Source organism: Tarenaya hassleriana, unplaced genomic scaffold (genome assembly GCF_000463585.1).
Source record: "Tarenaya hassleriana unplaced genomic scaffold, ASM46358v1 Cleome1, whole genome shotgun sequence".
In the NCBI taxonomy this organism is placed as follows: domain Eukaryota; kingdom Viridiplantae; phylum Streptophyta; class Magnoliopsida; order Brassicales; family Cleomaceae; genus Tarenaya; species Tarenaya hassleriana.
This window is the reverse complement of record NW_010960187.1, coordinates 5,957,601-5,977,969: the sequence shown is the minus strand read 5'-3', so window position 1 is coordinate 5,977,969 and position 20,369 is coordinate 5,957,601. Positions and strand designations below refer to the sequence as shown.

Genomic DNA, 20,369 nt, shown 5'->3' with positions numbered 1-20,369 from the left:
CGGTGGCGGCTGCCACCGCGATAGCGTGCTTGTCGGGATCCTCGCCGCCTCCGTAGTCCTTATACTCCTGCCAGGACGCCACCGGGGAGTGGTGCTGTGGCGGAGGAGTGTGTTTGGATTTGACGAAGCTCCAACGGCGTTTCCCGTGGGTTGTGTCGGGTTGAGTCCGGTCGGATTTTTTTAGGCCGAAGAGGTTCCGGAACCATCTCGAAGCTTTTCCCATCGCCGGAGCTATTCGACAATGGAAACGACGGCGTTTCGGGTGGCCGGAGTCGTCTGCATTTGTCGAGAGAGAGAGAGAGAAATGAGGAAACTGCGAGGGGTAGAGGCTAAGTAGACGCAAGAGGGGATGTGCAGTGTCACTCCCTATATACAGACTGCCCACGCTCCTTTTCCGCGCGTGCCTACCACGCTCTTTTTGTTTTTTTGTTTTTATTTTTTTTATTTTAGTTTCTTCAACGAGTATCCATGCGGCCATGCCTTATCATGCTCTTAGGTCGAAACATCTACATGCATACTATTTGAAAACACGACGGATGATCTACAAAGATTGTGTTATTATTATATCAAGGAAAATTAATAATTGTATCGAAATATATTCACATGTCAATCCATTTCACCACCTTTTTTGCCAATAAAATGGGCATTAATTTTCTATAAGCATGAACTAGGTACTGCAATAGCATAAATATTTACTGTGAAAATGGACATTTTCAGTCTCCAATACAAATAATTGTATAAACATTTAATATGTAACCATTTTACGAGACTTATATTTATTAGAGATTGATTAGTGCTAGTAATATATTAGGCAGTCCATTTTTCTTATATGCGACTTTAATCATAAGTTTTTTTTTAATAGTATCATGTAATCGACGTTAATGGTTGAAGACGGGATCGAATCTAAGAATATATATTCGGTATATGTATATCGTAGATATGATTTTGAATTTCAATATCCATATTCATCAGTCATCTTCTACGTTGTTTATGCCCATATCCCCCGAATGGTTATTATATGATGTGAACCCAAGGAATATGTCGCCCACCATGGCATAAAAACATCGAAGGACAACGCCAAGACAAAAAATGTCAATACCTTCAGATGAATCTTTTTTTTTTTTGTGTACGTTACAAAAAAAAGGACCATAACGGGATTTCGTCATCGTAATCCGTCAATCTTAAAATCCAGATCTAACGGCTATAAACTCATCACTTCTAGTTGCTGGTGGTCCCCACTTCGATTTTTGTTTGGATGGCATACGGCGTCGTTTCCGCCGTAACGTTGCGCAACTATTTAGAGAAAATCCTCAGCAAATGTTACGTAACTCCAATAATACCAAATTAATGTATTTTATTTTGTTTGTTTTATTATTAGTATTCCCATAGTGGATGGTGCATAAGCATGCATTTTATATAAATATGTATATTTTTTTCAAAGTAAAACAGACAAGGGAAGTTGCTAGTCTTTGGTCCTTTATATATATATATATATATATAATTTCAACTACTAAGTTGTTAGGGCGTTATGACAAAAATTATGTCCCTACTATTTCATTTTCATATTCCCTACCGTGAACCGGTCAGGCCGTGCACACTTTGACTCTTTACACATAGTGATTAAACACTATATGTAACACAAAACATTCATAGATTCTTATCAATCCATATTTAAATTGTACCAAATAATAATCGAAATGATAACGTATGTTACTAATGCTCTTTCTTTTGGTTATTTTTGTATTAAAAATAGTGATTTGAGAGACTGGTATTTTAAAATTTTAAAACAATCTATTTGCAAGTTGAAACATGTAAATCCTGCTTAATAATCACGTGTACCGGTAGAATCTATCCTTCAGAAATATATATATATATGAGATATCGTACCGACAGGGTCGATTTGATTATGCCACGTGTCATATAAGTACAAGAGGTGGAGCCCGGCATTAGTCCAAAGAGTCTCAGTAGTCGGCCGGTCCGGTCGGTGGCTCTGTTCTATTGCTTTCTCAGATCAGTTGACTTTAGTCAACGCTCCATTGATTTGAAGTCAACATTATCTGCGGAGTGCGAAGCTTCAGACATTTGGACCTACACCATGGACACGTGAACGCATTTTCATTTAACAATATTTGCGTATTGTATTTGTCCTGATAATAGATGCGTATAATTCGTAATTTGCCTTGTAATCTACCCATTATGGCATGTATATTTATGGAAACTAATGAAAGGCAGTCAATGTTAGAGTCTTAAATAGAGATTATGAGATGCAAACACACGTTAATTGGTTGATTAGTTAGAGTATTAGGTGCACCTAATAACTAATGATTGGTAGACTCTAACCAATGTTAGAGTATCCGATGTACCCTTTCTTTCCATTTCTAATAGCAATCGGTTCACACACACACACACACATATTGAAGACGAAAATAATTTTTAATTAAACTTACCAAAATCGATTCTAAGATTCCCAATACAATTGCATTTTGAAGTGGGTCGGTACATCTTTACCACATTCATTTTTTATATATATATATATATCATTTCATATATACAAAGTTTTAAAATCTGTTGAGAATATTTTTCGAAACTAGACTGATCGAATATAAAATAAACGAAAAATAAAAAAATAAATGGAAATAAACTTTTTTGGAGTAAATTAAGAAACGAAGCCCAAAGAGATGTCTAGTGGTCAAAGACCCAAAAGCAAATGTGTGCAGTTACGAAGGGCGATGTGATTTGCTGTTGACAAAACAAAACCACACAGACTGCATACCCCTTTTCAGATTCTTATTTGCACGTTTGCATCTATAAATTTAACCACAAAAGAATCATATGCAACTATTTTATATCTTCAAATTTATAATTTGATATTTTATAAAATTTAGAAAATAAATATCAGCAATCGAATGTTTCTATACATAAATTTTCGAATGCACTGAATTAAGGATTCAAATATCACATTTGAAGAAAAACAATATTAAAATTGATTTTGTCTTTGTAATAGTTTTATTTAATTACCCTTATGACTATCTTACATTTGGACAGTAATTTCCCATTTTGAATATACCAACGGAATATCGTGTGTATGTTTATCATTGTTTTAAAAAGATTCGTGAAGTATTTGGATAAATACATTTACAAGTAGATAGAAACATGATGGCTTGAACGGTTAATTAAGAAGAAAAATATCAATATTAACATTGAGAAATAAAAAAAATTTACCGAACGTGTAAAAAAAAAAAGAAGCGAATAGACAATTCAACCTCTTTTTGACAGCAGGTAAATAATGATGGCAATGTGAAACAGATCCACGAATTGTCGCGTCCTCGCACACTCCGCGACACCCTGCTTCGAATTAATTAGGACTGATGCTTTTCATTTATTTACCATAAAAACTTTAATATTGTTGAAAATTTAACAATATTCATTTGTTTGTTCTCTACTTAAAATGGACAAAAAATATAAGGATAATAAATTATTATACTAATTATATAATTTTTAAAAGGAAATATCTCTTATCAGGAGAGACGAGATCAAACACTTCACTCTCTTAGTAATAAATCTTCATTTAAAAAAAAATAAACTCAAACCTTTTAATACTTATCATTTTTAAATCTAAATCTTGATCTAACATACTGATATTTTATGTAAAAAATCAACATTTTAACTTTATTTGATACGTTATCATATATTACGATATCGGTACATCATATGAGCGATGAATATAAAAATGATAACTGTTATAAAATTTAGTTTTATTTGCAACTCAAAAATTAAATTAAATTTTATTTGATAAAAATTAAAATTTATGTTAAAACTTGACAAGTTAAGATGTTTTTTTGTGATTTTGTTTTAAAAAAATATTGTGAAATATATGAGAATCCACCCTCAACTCTTTTTGTCTTTATTTTATGTCACATTAACCATGCTCTTGCAAAGATTTAGTATATAACAGAAAAAACTTTGAATTTCATAAATTCAATTATCTAGAATTCTACTCATATTTCAACTATTGAAAAGGGTTAGAAATAATTTTGCATGCCGTTTATATTATATATAACGGATAAAAATTATATTTCTAGTCATATTGGACTTACATCTCAGTTTTTTCTCCTCAAATTGAAATTATATAGTAAGATTAAAAATGTTCATAACAAATGTGCTTAATTCGCCAATTAAGCGTGGAACAGTAGAGAAGGTTCAAGCGCAATTGAAATATATTATTATTATTTTTTTAAAAATAAAAAAAAAAAAGAGGAAAAAGAGAAGACCCTAACGCCGATCGAATTCCTTCCTTGCAAACGCCGAACATCAATTTTGTTGCCCTCTCTTTCACTCCAACCCTATCAAAATAAATTAAAAAAAAAACATTACGAGCAACCAAAAAAAAAGATCCGAGGAGAACACCTCTCAGATTCTACGGCTTGTCATCAATGGCGAGACCCAACCAGGAATCGATCGACACCTTTATGAGCATCACTGGCGCTTCCGAATCAGTCGCCGTCCGGAAACTCGAGGTGATTCCGTTATCTTTCTCGATTCTGGTCTCGTTTCATGTCCATTGTCGCGATTTCTCTCTCTTTCTCGTTCATCGGATGGTTCAATTTTGGTTTCCTGAGTTTCTGGAGTCGGTAAAGTGATTGTTCGGTGGACGATCTTTGATGGTCAGATGCAGCTTCGTTTCGGTTTTTAGTCAATTTTGATGCGTGCGGTGTTTATCGAAGCTGATTGTGTAGAATTCTAAATTTTAGGGATTATGGGATTGAGTTTCTAGGAGGGTTTTTGCCAGTGCATTGCTGCTTGGTCGGCCACTTGCTCCTGAATTCTCACGATTTTCGTATTTGGTACTTGTTCATTGATGGTTGTACAAGCTTCTATTTGTATTACCCGAGTTTCAGTGGATTCTCTTCCATATATTTTGTGGGTCTAGCTTGGAGGGTTTTCATTGAATTTGAAATGATCGGTGGTTTACGCTTGTTTTGATATAGGAAAGGTTTGATTTGTCTCGGATTCTTCACATGTAAAGATAAAGGGATGAGATGATATTGAAGAAAATTTAGTTTTTTTCTTGTTGATTTTTTTAGAAGATCCTCAGCACCTGAATTTATTGATTCGTTGCTGATGTACCTTTTGTCGAATCTTTTTCTCTTTTTATGGTTGCAGGAGCATCTTGGTGATCTCAATGAAGCTGTTAATGCATATTTCAGTGAGGGAGATCGAAATATGTGTGTCCATACCTCTGTTCTGTTTACATTCCACCTCTTATCACCCTTCTTTGTGTAATTATCTGATGGGCATGGCATGTTCTTAATTTCCTTTTGTGCAGGGTACCTGAAGCACCGATGAATGTCCCTCAGGATGATGCGATGGATATCGATGATGTGATTCCTTCTACACGAAGAGAACCTCCTGTGTCGCTTCTCTCTGCTGCTAGAACAATGGACCCCTTTTCGCTTTTGCAACCAAACTTAGGTAGAAGTTTATTTGATAATGATCCACTTATGTCACGTTCCCCTTTTGTCACACATCCAAGAGAGGTCAGGCAGATACCGATAGAGGTTAAGGATAGCAGTGAGCCATCTGGTCGGTCAAGTGATGCTCCTGCTATTGAGGATGTGACAGGGACCGTGCATGCTCAGGGTCCGGCTGTTGAAGGGATGGTCATTATAGACGAAGAGAGTGATGACAATAGTCATGCTGCACCAAGAGGTCAAAGTAGGCATGTCCGACCTACAGCTCCTGCACCTGATAATTTTCAAGAGTACAATGACATAGAAGAAGAAATGATCCGGGCTGCCATCGAGGCTTCAAAAAAGGAGGCAGAGGTAAGCCATTCAGGGAGTGGTTACTGTTGAACTTTATTTTGATCAAGCAATATAAATTGTACCTTTGTTGCATTTAGCTTCTGTTCACCTCGAAGTAACAAATCTAATGAGTTGCTTAAATTGGAATACAGGGTCCGAGAAACCCGTCTCCTGGAAATAGGCAGTCTCACAATGAAGATGATGACATAGCAAAAGCTGTCACAATGTCCTTGAAGGTATGTGATTGTTTCCTTTTTTATTTTTTTTCTCTTTGCTGCCTTCTTATGTGGTTTCCTTTATTGTTTATGGATTCAGTCTGCCGAGGAAGAAGTTTTGCGGAACCAAGGCTTGAAGGCATCAAGCTCAGAAGGAGGAACTTCTAAAGTGACTTTACCGGAGCTGCAGAATACACAAGCCGTGAATGGAAGGTTTGTCGGTCCTCTCTTGTGAGTGTTCTAGTTTTTGCCTGTATAAGCAGCAGACTCTTAGCAGTTTGAAAGCCGTTTGTATTGTGCTGCCCAAAAAAATAAAAAGAGGTCATAAATGATTGTCCTTTATATGTCCAGATCGGCATCACCTAGCTCACCATTGAAGGATGACTCTGATGATGTTGAGGAACAACCTCTTGTTAGGCACAGGTCGAGGCGTGGGGCCTCTGGTTCTCAGGCCCCACCTAACTTTGATCGTTCTCGCAGCCCTGGAGCAGAACATGCAAGTACCCATCCACCTGATAGTGGCAATGGGTTTGCTTCTGAGGTATTAGAAAACATGTTCTGTTTTTTATACTTATAACCGCAAGTTAAGATTCGTATTTTGGCTACTAATATTGGTATTTTCTCTGAAGTGGGGAGGCATATCTTCCGAGGAACATGATGAAGCTGTCATGCTCGAGGCTGCAATGTTTGGTGGAATTCCTGAGAGCGGGTACAGTTTTCCTTATGCATCTCGCCAGCACATGATGACACCACGTCCACCATCGCCTTCATTGACAGCTCAGAGAATGATACGAGAACAACAGGTTGGAAAGATCATTAATAGCTGGAAGAAATCCTTTTAGTTTATCAAGTGTCAGTGGTGATAGTAAGCTTTCTCGAACCATTAAACTCATGCAGGATGACGAGTATAATGCATCGCTTCAAGCTGACAGAGAGAAAGAGATGAAAGCCATCAGAGAAGCTGAGGCCCGTCAGTTAGAAGAGGAAGCTGCGAAAATGGCAGCTCTCGAAGAAGAAAAGAGGAAGGAGGAAGAAGCGCGCAGAAAACTCGAGGAGGAACAGGTGCTCTGCTTATGTTTGCACATAAAACTCTCTTCTGAAGCCCGGGTTTAATCCTTTTTTCATGAATGATTGAGGAGTCTTCGGTTTCTGATGGTTCCCAAGACCCTTTCACTTGGACAGAGAAAGACTACTATTAAACCGTTTTCTTGTCTGGAAAACACTGATGACAGTAGTGATTGTTAAACCTGCTTGGTCTCCAATTCTTTCCTCTTTTTCATTTACGGAATTCTGGGTGGTGCAGGAGCTGGAGAGACAACTAGTTGCGAAAGAAGCGTCTCTGCCAAGGGAACCACCAGCAGACGAAGAAAACGCCATGACCCTTCTTGTCAGGATGCCAGATGGCACCCGCCTTGGCCGCCGTTTTCTCAAATCCGACAAACTCCAAGTAAACTTTTTTGATTCTCTCTCAAATGCCCGTTTGCATTTATCTGTTCCATTATTGACTGTAAAAAACCGTCGATGCCTCTTGTCTTGCAGTCTCTTTTCGATTTTATAGACATTGGCAGAGTGGTGAAGCCCGGCACTTACAGACTGGTAAAAAAAAAACTTCCGTCACTTAAAAAAAGGCTCAACTCAAAGCTTTTTATACGAATTGTATGATGCACATATTCTCGTCCAAAAGGCATACATATATATATATATATTCTTGGATCATGAATTGACATCGGAATGTTGTGACCTCGTAATGATTGTGATGAACGACAGGTGAGGCCATACCCGAGACGTCCTTTCAGCGAAGGGGAGAGCGAGTCGACTCTGAACGATCTCGGGTTGACCAGCAAGCAAGAAGCTCTGTTCCTGGAGCTCATATGAAGTGTTTTAATGCTTCAAATTCCTTCCTTGGTATGAACTATAATATCATCTATCTATATATATATATATATATAATGTGAAAGCTCTTCTACAGCTTCTTCATAGAATGCTTTTCTTTTTTTTTCTTTCAAAGTTTTAGGGTTTTTTTATTCTCCAAAAGATTTCTGGTTTCTGCTCATTCAGTGAAGGAAGCCAAAAAAGCCTCCCTTTTTTTTTTTCTTTTTATTATTTGGGTTTTTAATGTTAAAACTGTAAGCACATTGGCCTCGTCGTCGTTTTGGATGGGTTTGGCCTTTCGTCGATACATGCATGCATGCATGCTTAAAATCCGAATGTTTTTTCCTTTGTTACTCGTAATTTTATTCCTGTGTTGTTTGGATATTTTTTTCGGCGAATCTTCCATTTCCGTTGTTACAGATGAGAGTAAGGGAACCAAATTTAAGGGGACAAAATGAACGACTTTTTACATTTTTTTTATTAAATTTGTTGAAATATGCTTAAAAAAGGGTCTTTGATGTGATTTTTTTTTATAAAGGAAATCAATTCAATGCTTTTATAATTTATTTGTTGGAACATACTCCCTACGTTTCAAATTAGATAACGTTTTATAATAATATTTTTGTTTCAAAATAAATAACGTTTTGAGATTTTCTATATAATTTTTAATGCTTTTTTCTAAAACTATCCATAATTAATAATGTTTAAACGTTTTATACATTTAAAAATAACAATTTTTTATATAATAGATAAGGATATTTTGGATAAATAATTATTTTATTCATGTGGCGTGAAATATATAGCCAAAATAAATGTTTTACAAAGTAGAAATAGTTTTTTTTCTAAACATAGTGATCAAGAAAGAATATAATGCTGTAGTTCTACATTATTTTTTAATCTTTTTTTTTGGAGACGTATTCTTTATATATGTATTTAAATACACATTGAATCCCTACATTATTAAGGAAAATACGCTGTAATCTTCTCTTACACACACACATAGAAATCAGATTTTAAATATGATGCTAAATATTTTATTTATTTAACTCTCCCGTGTTTTTCAGATCCTCTTTCTTCAATTTCTTTGGATTTGAGTTAATCTTAAATATGCTGAAAATGAGAAACAAATTAGGAAGAATTAATTTGTCGGGAGATTCAGATTCTTGATCTCTCTGCGCCAATTTTCCAATTAATTTAAGGGAAAGCAAAAACCCTACTTGGGGTTTCCCCTTTTCGCAGCTTCTCTCTTTGGCCTTTTTTCTCTCTCCGTCGGCAAAAGCTGCTGGTCGATCATGAGGGGTACGAAACGCGCCGCCGTCTCCGACACTTTTCCGGCAACAGCGAATGACTCTCCGGTAAGCTTCTCTCCTTCCGTGCCTTTCTCCGGTTTTTCTTTCGTGTATTATAGATTCCGATTTAGTCGGGTAAATCTCGTGTCGAATCCGGTTGTGCGAATGAATAATGTAGCTGTATTCGTTGAATCTTCTCCTTTTGGTCACCGGAAATTGACCACAAGAGAAAATTTGGGGACTTTTTCGATTCTTGCAGGTTGATTAGCAATTGTTTTATGATTATTTGTTTAGTATAGGTGGTGATGCTGAAGCGAGTTACTTTTTTCGCGGTTTTAATTGATTTTCCGGTGAAATGCCTAAAGGCAGGTAATTTTTTTTGGCGACAACCTGTGGGCATTAGTCCATAATGATACGGGATTCGGTATATGGAGTTTCTCAGGTCCTTCTTAGCCATTATTTGGCTTTTCTTCTCTGTAAAGCGATGATTTGCTTTGAAGCCACGACAAAGGAATTCTTTAATCTTGGGCTTAGTTCGTCGATGTGTATACTCTTTTTATGTAGAATCATGTCCATGGCCTCGTGCTCATGTTTTGCTTTATCTAGGACTTATTGTCATGGCGTTACCTATGATTCCATACTCATGTTTTTCAGAATAAGCCTTAGATATGAATGTAATCTCGGTAGTAGAAATGTCATGACTCTACTCTTTTGATCATTACAAATTTTGTTACTGATTTTTCGGTTTATTAACGGGAAGGAGCCACTATTCTCTCCTACTGATAAGGTTTTGTTCCTGAGATTTTGTCATGCACCTTGTTATCGATGTTGTCTTCCGTTTAGTACTAGTATTGGGTAATGAAGTGTTGGTTATTGGATAAATTTCAATGTCGATTTACAGTTTCAGCATAAAAAGTCTGTGGGAGGATCCCTGTTTGGCATTCAAAGTGTGGAACCACCACAGAAGCCTTCACCAACAACAGCAACATTGGATAAGCAGAGGGCTGAGTCAGCTAGGAAGCATGTGAGGGCTCTCAATAATCAATTTGCAAGGTGAACAATGTTTTCCAAAAAAGATTTCATTACAGAATCACTTTCAGTACGGTTATATGCACTCCTATATGCTACTCTCTACCAAAAATATGCACCTTATTCTGATGGATGCTTGATGTCGTACACCTTCCCTAATAACCTATTTATGTTTTTGATGATGTTAAACAGTTGGGTGCAAATGCAGCTGAAAAATCACCCTGATGAACTTTGGGAAGATGGGCTGCGTGACTATCTTGCGCATGCATCAAACATTCTCGTAAATTTTGTCCAGCATTCTTATTTTTTTTGTTATGGCATGAGTTTCAATACCGATTCTTAGCACGGGAAATCAGCTACTTGAATCTCTTGGTTCTTGGGTGATATAATTTTGTTTCCTTGTTTGCTCATTAGTTCTACTTTGTCTCAATTCTCATGCAGGAAAGGTTTAGTGATGTGGTTAATTGGCTAAAAGCAAATAGTCGGGATGGGGGGAATCAATCTTCTGAATCTCATGGAACAGAGAAGGTGCCTGAGATCAAGAATAACGATGTTAAATTATTTCCTGATAAGAAGTTTTTTGTTACAAATAACTCAACCACAGGTGCAGCATCTGCATCGAACAGTCAGTCTGGACTTTTCTCCGGTAGTCAGTCCGCTTTGTTCTCGAACAGCCAATCTGGAGTATTCTCTAGCAGCCAATTTGGTTTAAGTTCCAATAGCCAAAACGGATTGTTCGGCAGTGGACAATTTGGTTTGACCACCAGCACTCAACCTAGCCTATTTTCAAGCGGTCAATCTGGTTCTGGTGTAGTTTCCAATAGCCAACATTCTTTTTCATTCTCCAACAATCAAATCCAGTCCATGTCTGGAGGTATCTTCTTTTTCGTGAGCATTCCTGTTTATTAGACTTATGATGGATCAGCTTGAGACTCTAGGATGATTTGTTATCTCATAAATCTAATCTCCACTACCTGGTTTGCTGTTTCTAGTAAGTCCGGTGTCCATTACTGTAAAGAGCAATGGTCCAGACGATGCAGACCGTGGTAAGTCTATTCAAGTCTATGTTTCTGTCCTGTTGGTTTTCGCTCTCCTTTCAAGGATTAAGTCTGAAATTACCAGTTCAACATATTTTAACGCTGTATTTGAGAGTAATGATGGACCATTTCGTTAGTTCAGGGACTTGTTTTCCTTGCGTTGTTCTGATGATGGGATTATACTTTGTTTGTGCCACTTAAGAAACAGTGCGTGTATCCGCCAATTTTATGGGAACGGGAAAATGTAATGACAATCAGCTATCCATTGTTCGATAACTAGGATTTGGATTGCTCCTCCATAATCTTGATCTATTGTCTTACTCAAAGTTCAGCTTACCCAACAGAAATTTTCCATGAATAATCCCTGGAATATTTCATTTTAATTGCTTTTTGACTCATCAGAAGACGAGCCACCTCAACCGAGCAGCCCATCTGTCAAGAAGGTTGAAGAAAAGGGTATTGTTTTGGTTCATCAGGTCAAGTGTAAGCTTTATGTCAAGGTATTGCTAGCTGAAAGTTGTTTGATATTTATTTATTCGGCTGGATCTATAGTTTCCTCAGTTTCTTCAGTAGGAATGGTCCAAATATTCTACTTGTTCCAGCTTCTGTCCGTCAGCATAATAACCCTACCTAAGTGATTTATGATAAACAGCCAGGATGAGATGAGGGGATGCATCAATAATCAATTCTATATGTAGCAAAAACAAATCATTTGCATATATAACATTAAATGAACTAAACATCACAATTGGTCTCATTGACATTTTTCCCTTGAAGAGGGAAATGACTAGTTTGGATTGAACTGCTTGCTTTCCAGTGTATCTTCATCCTTGATTCCACCAATGTTCATAACACAATGCTTGGAAAGGATTTGTTTTCATCGTTTTCTCTAATATATCAGGATGATCTGTTCGTCTGATAACTCCAATAGATTTGTTTTACCTGTGTTTTTGTGAACATGTGCAGTCTAATGACCCGGAAGATAAAGATACATGGAAAGATAAAGGATCTGGGAATCTCTGTATTAAGTGCAAAGAGAGCGTTGACAAGGGCACGAAAGAATCGAAACCAACGATTATTATCAGAAATGACGTAAGATTCAGTTTGTGCTGATACTTTGTTCATGGCAGAAACATGAATTCTTCTTGATACATCCATATCATCTATAAAGGATTTACCCTTTTGACAGGTTGGGAAATTGCTTCTGAATGCACTACTGTATCCTGGAATCAAGACGAATGCCCAGAAGAACTCCCTAGTTGCAATATTCCACACCTCAGTAAAAACACACATTCCTCTGCTGATGCTGATACTGTCTTGTATGTTTTTATGATATCTTCTGTTCTGGTTTTCATGTCTCGTGTTTGGTTTATGCAGGATGATTCCGGCAGCAATAGTGTTACTCCAAGAACGTTTTTGATAAGGACAAAGACTGCAGAAGATAGGGATAGGCTAGCTACAGCTATCAAAGAATACGCCCCTTCTTCATAATAATAATTAAAAAAGAAAGAAAGCACCAACCCGGTGAGACCTAATGTACCTTCTGAACTTCTCCCATTTCCTTTTCTTTTCTTTTTCCTCCTTTTTTGTCTTCTTTATAGCTGAGAGGGAAGGGGGCTCCTGAAGTAGATTACATGAATTTGTTGTACGGGATAAATAGGCGATGTTGTTCCAATTCAGATATGAAGAACACTCTTTTTAACGTTTTCTTGAATGTTTTCTCCACGGGTCAAAATGTCAAATTGCAGTCCTAAAAAGATTGAAAACTGAAACAGAACCTTTAAAGCATATAAGCTTCTCCAACTAAAGGCTACCATATGGCATTTTTCCTTTTTTCCCACGAGCAAAGATGTGGGAAAAAGGCGAACCATCTGAGGTTATCTACTTGATACAAAGGATCAGAGGACAGAGCTCCGTAAGCGAAGAACTGATCCTCTCAGGTTTCTCTCCCGGATTTACGGATAACAAAACGGTCCACAATCTTTACAGTGTTTACAGGGTCTTGCTGTGCTGTTGTGGCACACCATTTGCTCGGATATCTTCTCTCATGGCTCATCTTCCCCGCCTGCTTTGGCTCTGAATCCCAATCTCTATCCAGCTTCCAGTCCTTTGGTACCTGTATCCATTCACCAAACCAAAGAGCTCCACAAGTCACTTTTGCAAGTTGACAGAAAAAAAAAAAACTCGTTTTTAGTTGTATCCGTGTCACAGGTTTTGCTTTTCCTTCTCCTAACGATGATAAATGACCGAGTTGACTGTTGCTTTCATAGCAGCGGAGAGGGTAGTTTATCATATCATGTACTGTGTTATTTCAGCAGCGAGTGTGCTGAAGTAGAGACGGCTTCTCACCTTGTCAATTGCAAGGGTGAAAACCTCGATGTCTCCATCACGTCTGATGTGGAAACGGGTGAAAGACTTGTAGTTGGCTATCCGGAGTGAGGAGAAGGCTTCGTCAAAGTGTACATGGAGCCAGTTGATGCAGATGTACAAGTAACTTCCGAAAACCAAAGATACCACGGGGGTCGAGAAGACCCAGAAGTAGAGGAAGACAGACGCATAATAGATGGCGGCTCCAGTCCGAGAAAGCGACTCCATCCCGTGTTTGCAAATGTTGCTCCGGGTGACAGCCATCACCTGATGTTTTTAAGTACTCTGCATCAGCTTTCGCCGACGGGTTTTTGTTTTTCTAAGCAGAAAAAGATAACATTGCATTGTTGGAAGAGTGGGATGTAAACATTACCTCAGGAACATCAAAAGCTGACATAAGATACTTGATGCAGGCTGGATACAAGCCAAACGTCCATTGTTCAATACGGGCTCGAAGACCTGTAGGGTCAGGAAAGTGCTCACTCTCCACTGATCGGTACCACTGATACAACGTATGATACCCTATATAGTGAAAGTAGTGATGTCATAAAAACAATTCCAACATTGGATCACAAAAACCTAGTTTTGTCAACTCAGTTTCAACAATAACTGTAACAGAAAACACATTTTTTGGGTTCAGAGTGCAACAGAATACTGCTAGAGTGATACCAAACAATAGTACATGGAAAAGAAACTCACCGCAAGTTGCAAGCAGATTATGCTGAATACACATTTCTATGCCCAGTTCCAACAGCAACATAAGAATCAAAGCTGCAGTCAGGTGTGCAGAAACATGGAGAATTCCAATTACCATCCGTTTCTTCCGAGATACTTTCGAGGGGACAAACGCAATCGCAGTTATCAGCAACATAAGGACACCGGCCAATGACACATAAGATTGCTCCACAACATACACAAAGGCACTCCACACTGTGCCAGCAAAACTCCCCAAGAGACCAGAGAAGGAGTCCTCCCGCAAGATGTGACCTAGCTTACACTGAAACCCATGAGGAATGAGGTAAGGGACTCTCTTTTGAGCCTAAAAGACGGTTCACGTAAAAACATGTTTGCAATAAGCAAAACCTAAGTAAAAAACGTTTCATGGCATATAGTAAAAACAATTGTCTCGAGTGTTAGTGTGCAGACTTTAGCCAAAAAACGCTTCAACAATGTCAGATCTGAAAATTTTGTTCGCCAGCTCTACAATTCAGAACTGAAAATCTTCTAAAGACTAGCATTACAAGCAGAAGAAACAACCAAAGGCACAAAAAGCAATGCCCAGAAAAGAGAAAAGAACTCCAAAAGCTCAGAAAACTGAGTAGAAACACACCTGGGGGAACAAGGAAAAGACCAAGATGAAGTATATAATGCCACCAATGAAATCAAATTGCCAGTTCTTTTTTCGAAACTTCAATATATTCCCCAAAGCAATCTGTAAACAACAGCAAACAGCCATAAAATATCTGATTGTAAATGAAACAAGTCAATTGGTGAATAGTGAGATAACCCAACAAGATACCCTGCTTGAATCATCAAAAGAAGGATAGGCAGCCTTGCTTTCGTAGGTAGCGCCATAAAACTTCGAAAAATTGCGGAACACATGAGTTGGATGCAGAAAGGCACCACCAGAACCGTTAACAAGGAGATGCTGAACATGGACAGGTCCATCTGATTGAGTACAAGAATGGCGCATATAGTGATGCAAATCCCCTGCCATTCTAAGTTTACACCTTTCTTTCAAGAAATCACATATCAGATGCCTCACGTTCTTCCCAGTAACATCATTCCAGTACCAATCAAGCAGCCAATTCGGTTCATGTGTGATGATGATCACTGCATCATTCTCCCCAACCTAATGCAAACGGATATGAATAAAAATACGAAAATAAGAGGTCAACCCACCCAAAGGCAATAAAATTTCAAGGCAGTGCATTTAGCTAAACATCTCCCAGAGTAGAAATATGGAGAAAAAAAAAGAAAAAACACAGAAGCTACCTTCTCTTTAACTAATTCAGAAAAGAATTTGAACTGGTAGACATCAATATCTCCATGAAGTGCCAGGTCCAAACCGAATACCCACCATCCTTTAGGTAACTGCAGAGCAAAATAGCTTTTCCTCTGGGGCATTAACCATCCACCCAACCAACTCTTGTGACATATATACCTCATGAAAGTATGGAGCCCATCAAACCAGTCTACCAAAAATAACACTCTAGTCAGATGCAATGCCAGCAGAAAACAGGTAGATATGCATGTCTCTGTGAAAGAAATCATAGTAGGATAAATGAAGCCAAGAACTGAGGCCAACCATGGTTTCCCGGAATAAGAAAACATTGAGGGCCATCGTAATGCCTCAGATCAGATACTCCATCGGGTAATTCAGGCTTGTTGACAGCAATAGAGTCACTTTTATACCAATGAGGAGGCAGGAGAGCATACTCAAAGGGGCAAAAGAGACGCTTTTCATAGGTGAATGCCGATGGGTTGGGGTACCTGCAATAAATCATCAATAGTGTCCATTTAGTTACATTTACGACCTAACAAAGCTAGAGAACATGTGAAGAATGATGGCTAACTCATGGGCGACATACGCAAGATCTCCCCCAATAAGAAGCAAGCGACCTCGTGGAAGAGATAGAAACCCATCGCCTGACGGGACTTTGATAGAAGGCTGAGCAAGAAGTTTTGCAACAGCATATGATGAGTTTCCACCATCACCAGTATCTGCCATGAAATCAAACCAGATATCTTCTTTTTCACTCAAGTGATCATATAAAACCTCCCTCTTCTCAGCTCCACCATGAGCCTTGCTCATTGCAGCCTAAAGGAATAAAAAAAGGAGGGAAAAGAAGCAGCTCGTAAAATCAACTGCAGAACAAGAAATGAAAGATCTTGTCACATCATAAACTATGGAAGCACACCTGCATCATTCGCATATCAAAGCGTCCAACAAACACTGTCACTGATACCAGGAGGTCAAAAACAGTTTTGAATAAATCAGCTGATGTTCTGCAGTATAATTTGCCAAGTCAAGATTTCCCCTTCAAATGCTCTTTCCTCTCACAAATATTATTATATAGATAATAACAATAATACTAATAAATTCAGCAAGGAAGAAGACTAGTTAGCATGTAGCATACCCAGAATACCAAGGAACCATGTCCAAAAAATTTGGCTTCATTTGCTGCTTCTTCAGCTTCTCATGTTCATCAACGGAAAGAGGGTGTGTAAGAGCCCACCTAAGTAGTATAGAGGGCATCAAAGTAAATCAAACAAGAAGACAGAGAACAGCAACAATAGAGATACAGTTCAGTTTTTGATGCAGAACCCTTTCAGTTGAATTGTTACGTTAAATATACTACTCACCCTGTTGATCTCTTGACTACATAATTAGCAATGTAAAGACCAATAAATGTTGCCCACAAAGAGTAGATAGGAGAAATTTCATCAGATGAACCAGGACACGGCCCGTTGCAAGCCAACTGCAGATAGGCAAGAAGGGAACGAAAGGAGTTTTTGGACAGAGAACAGAGAAATTAACTAGTGGTCAAATAAACTATTCAACAGCATAAAAGTCGGAACCAATTTCGAAATAGTGCACCTCCCCATAAATGACCCATTTGGATAACAGTGGATAATCGCTTGCAGATCCAACTGGGGCAAACCATGATGAGCAGACTTGGTCTTTCAGCTCATTCATACGAATGAATTTCGCAAGCCATGTACTATGCTTGTCTTCACTTTTCCAAGACGGTAACCACCTAGAGTGTCTTCTTTCAAGAGGTTGTTGCCTCAGAATAGCACGGTTACCGCAATGACTATAAAACACACAGCATGCTATGCTAAGAACCTACAAGACAGAGAGGCGTTAAGAAAAGAATTAAAAAAATCACTTGAAAAGAATTTACTTTTAAACAATTAAGTGGCATTGATGTATAGAATTGGGAATAGCGTACTTACAGTACAATTCTGAAGAATGGTTAAAATCTCTGGGCGCTTTCCAGCCACACGAGAAACAAGACCAATATACCAAAGGCCAAGAAAAACGATATGAAAGACAAGAAGAAAGACTATGGATGATATGTATATAGTTAAAAACAGGGACAAATTCATTCTCAAATCTAAACCCATTGACTGAAAACTCGGAAGATGGTAAATGGCTGCAACTAAAATCCAAGCAATGTACCTACAGACCAAAACAAGAAATAAAAAAAAAAATATTTGGTTAAAAAAAGAATAGTTAAGTTGGAAAAGTGACTTTTTACCTATCTGGAAAAGAAAAGATAATTTCACTTACCACCGACTGAAGTTTGAATAACTTGGTCTGATAGTCTTCCCGATGAATGGAGATGAAAAGAAATAGAAAAAGCCAAGCAAACATGCATACATTGACCACCACTTGAAGTTGTTGTCTAATTTTTCTATGAGGGTATGCATATTGTCGGATGAAATAAAGAATAGGCAACCCAAAATCACAGCTATCACTGCATGGCGAGAATGCTCATGCGGATAAGGGTAAGTGTGGGTTAGAATTATTCTGACCCTCTCCATTTTGAAGGTATCTAATAAACTAACAGGATGCTTATCCGAGCCCATGAGGTTCCCCTACACGTAATCCTCCAATTTCTTGACGACAAGCCAAATCTTGACAAAAACAGGACTAGTTTATGGAATAACTTCAAGATCCCAGGCTCAAGTTCAGTAGACAAAACCTTGTACCTAGAGAAACCCAAAAACAAAAAAAAAATGTAGAGGAATATACTCAGCACAGTTGATCCAATAACTGAACAATATTTACTATTTAGGAACTATGTTGATGACAATGATCTGCAAATGGTGGGAAAAAAAGCCACAATTTATTGAACTAAAAGATATCCTCATTTCGATGGTCTTCGTAAAACAACACTAATGCTCCTTAACTTATAACAGACAGCTAAATCCAAACTTCCATTTGAGCAAGTTACTTAACTTATGACAATTAACACTAATGTTCCTTAGCTTTCCGCATCCAAACTTCCATTTGAGCAAGTTAAATTACAATTCAGAAGATACCAACTGAATGGCTCCAGCCTGAACTAAATTAGTATTAAAACTTGCACCCAACTTGCAATAACACGAGACCAAATTACAGTTTAGAGCAGAACCTAAACTCATGAAGGAAACCTTGATTCCTAAAAAAAATTGGCTGATACTTGAAATAGAACTAGAGTTTGTAATTAGCCTAGCAAGAATGACAACACAAGAAACCGGAAGCGAACAGCAGTACAGCGCAATAGGAAACTCGATATACAATCTCCAAATGGGCAACCTTAATTGTTCTTTTAGATGATCGAAAGACAATAGCACATAAGATAATAATAATAATAATAATACATCGACAAGACGTTATCATTGAAACACCTATTGAATTTAATGCATATCAAACTCCGCAACATGCAATATCTAATTTCAGATACTCACATAAAGGAAATGAGCACAGGAAACTTCATTCGAGTCTTCAAGCACCAAAAAGAAAAAGAGCCGCAAGAGCAGACAAAAACATACCTTCAACTAACTACCGTCGAATTACGGCAACGCTCGCTATTAGTGACCGATGATTTCCGATCGATTCCGTTAAAAATCGTAATTATCCCCAAAAATTCACCCTAACCCTAGAATTGCTCTGCGAGACTGTCGAATTCACGGGGATAATCGCTGATCCGAGTCGAAGCGAAGAAGAAACCATTGCGTGGCTGTGATTTTAATGGTCCTTCGCTGAAAAATCAACAATTTTGTTTTTCGAAGAAATTACAGGAAAAAAAAACCACCAACAAAAAAAAAAAAAAACAGGAAAGAGGCGGTTACCAAATAGGTCGCCATTTTTGTCTGAACTTTTTTTTTTTAATAAAGGAGAGGGAGGAGGGAATCAACGAACCATTCCATGCCACTCTCCCATGTCCGAATCTTTTGTTCCGATTTTTACTATTTCAAGTAAAAAATAACCTTGCAATAAACTTTTACGCAATTGTATTTTCTTTAAATTACAATAAAACCCCTATAATTTTGAACAGATAATTTTCCTAGAAATAGAAATTATATATTTTAATTATAATTAACAAGGAAACTTTCTTTATCAATTCCGAAAATATTCTCCATGTTCCCATCACGATTATTGATTCATGTCCATTCGTTCTTCCCTTTTATGTTTGAAAAAGAAACCTGAATGCTATTTATATCCATATTTCATGCATTTTTTTCATCACAGTATCCAAAACTATATAAACAATTATAAATATTATATGGCAAGATTTCTACTACGGATATATCTATGCAAAAGGTTTTTCCTTTTTCTGATGTGTGAAATGTGAATGGGATAACTATTTAGGATACATATGTGTATAAAAACAAATTATCGTACAATTTAAAAATGAGAATTGAACCGATGAATTATATATATGCATTCACATAAGTGTGGAAAGATATAGAACACTTGTGGAATTATATATAAATTTCTTCCCGATTCCGGTTTAAGTCTTCTAGAGATTCATTTCAACTTTTTCGATCTTTGTAGAGATGTAAATACTCGATAAACTTTCGAATTATATTAAAAAATATAAAATATAATGGTCTATATTATTATGTTTGGGATACTTGAATTATATACATATTTATTAATTTTTGGTATATATGTACTAATAAAATCTCATTGACTTATCATGGATTCAAATCAAAATATGGGAAAAAAGATTCATCCGGACTTTTTGGACCGTTCTAAAG

At 37.4% G+C, this 20,369-nt stretch overlaps 3 protein-coding genes across 8 annotated transcripts; 2 read left to right on the top strand and 1 right to left on the bottom strand.

Moving 5' to 3' along the window:
* The first annotated feature begins 4,299 nt into the window (after positions 1–4,299).
* LOC104814310 (plant UBX domain-containing protein 8) lies at positions 4,300–8,277 on the top strand. 3 transcript variants are annotated; one of them, XM_010542305.2, is made up of 12 exons: positions 4,300–4,517; positions 5,164–5,225; positions 5,327–5,825; positions 5,957–6,040; positions 6,120–6,250; positions 6,371–6,560; positions 6,649–6,822; positions 6,917–7,081; positions 7,323–7,466; positions 7,559–7,615; positions 7,787–7,924; positions 8,028–8,277. In XM_010542305.2, exons 1-11 carry the CDS (start codon positions 4,434–4,436, stop codon positions 7,892–7,894), a joined length of 1,698 nt encoding a protein of 565 aa, XP_010540607.1. In that variant the 5' UTR covers positions 4,300–4,433; the 3' UTR covers positions 7,895–7,924; positions 8,028–8,277. The 3 variants fall into 3 exon arrangements, with proteins under 3 accessions (XP_010540607.1, XP_010540597.1, XP_010540613.1); XM_010542295.2 differs by having other exon boundaries at positions 7,787–8,277; XM_010542311.2 differs by having other exon boundaries at positions 4,301–4,517; positions 6,120–6,232; positions 7,787–8,277.
* Positions 8,278–8,912: 635 nt separating this feature from the next.
* On the top strand, positions 8,913–12,953 carry LOC104814292. 3 transcript variants are annotated; one of them, XM_010542273.2, is made up of 9 exons: positions 8,913–9,246; positions 10,088–10,233; positions 10,402–10,489; positions 10,651–11,083; positions 11,202–11,255; positions 11,649–11,746; positions 12,213–12,338; positions 12,436–12,525; positions 12,624–12,953. In XM_010542273.2, the coding sequence occupies exons 1-9, from the start codon at positions 9,184–9,186 to the stop codon at positions 12,735–12,737; spliced, it is 1,212 nt and encodes a 403-aa protein (XP_010540575.1). In that variant the 5' UTR covers positions 8,913–9,183; the 3' UTR covers positions 12,738–12,953. The 3 variants fall into 3 exon arrangements, with proteins under 3 accessions (XP_010540575.1, XP_010540567.1, XP_010540584.1); XM_010542265.2 differs by having other exon boundaries at positions 8,923–9,246; positions 10,082–10,233; XM_010542282.2 differs by lacking the exon at positions 8,913–9,246 and adding an exon at positions 9,281–9,967 and having other exon boundaries at positions 10,082–10,233.
* Positions 12,954–13,013: 60 nt separating this feature from the next.
* Positions 13,014–19,554, bottom strand: LOC104814278. Of its 2 annotated transcripts, none has more exons than XM_010542245.1 (17): positions 19,458–19,554; positions 19,158–19,367; positions 17,911–18,332; positions 17,574–17,799; positions 17,215–17,463; positions 16,980–17,095; positions 16,754–16,852; positions 16,535–16,622; positions 16,205–16,434; positions 15,922–16,106; positions 15,609–15,808; positions 15,133–15,465; positions 14,944–15,045; positions 14,313–14,610; positions 13,987–14,135; positions 13,596–13,880; positions 13,014–13,362 (listed from the first exon to the last, which is right to left on the bottom strand). In XM_010542245.1, exons 3-17 carry the CDS (start codon positions 18,207–18,209, stop codon positions 13,183–13,185), a joined length of 3,039 nt encoding a protein of 1,012 aa, XP_010540547.1. In that variant the 5' UTR covers positions 18,210–18,332; positions 19,158–19,367; positions 19,458–19,554; the 3' UTR covers positions 13,014–13,182. The 2 variants fall into 2 exon arrangements, with proteins under 2 accessions (XP_010540547.1, XP_010540555.1); XM_010542253.1 differs by having other exon boundaries at positions 13,987–14,072.
* Between the last annotated feature and the right edge of the window lie 815 nt (positions 19,555–20,369).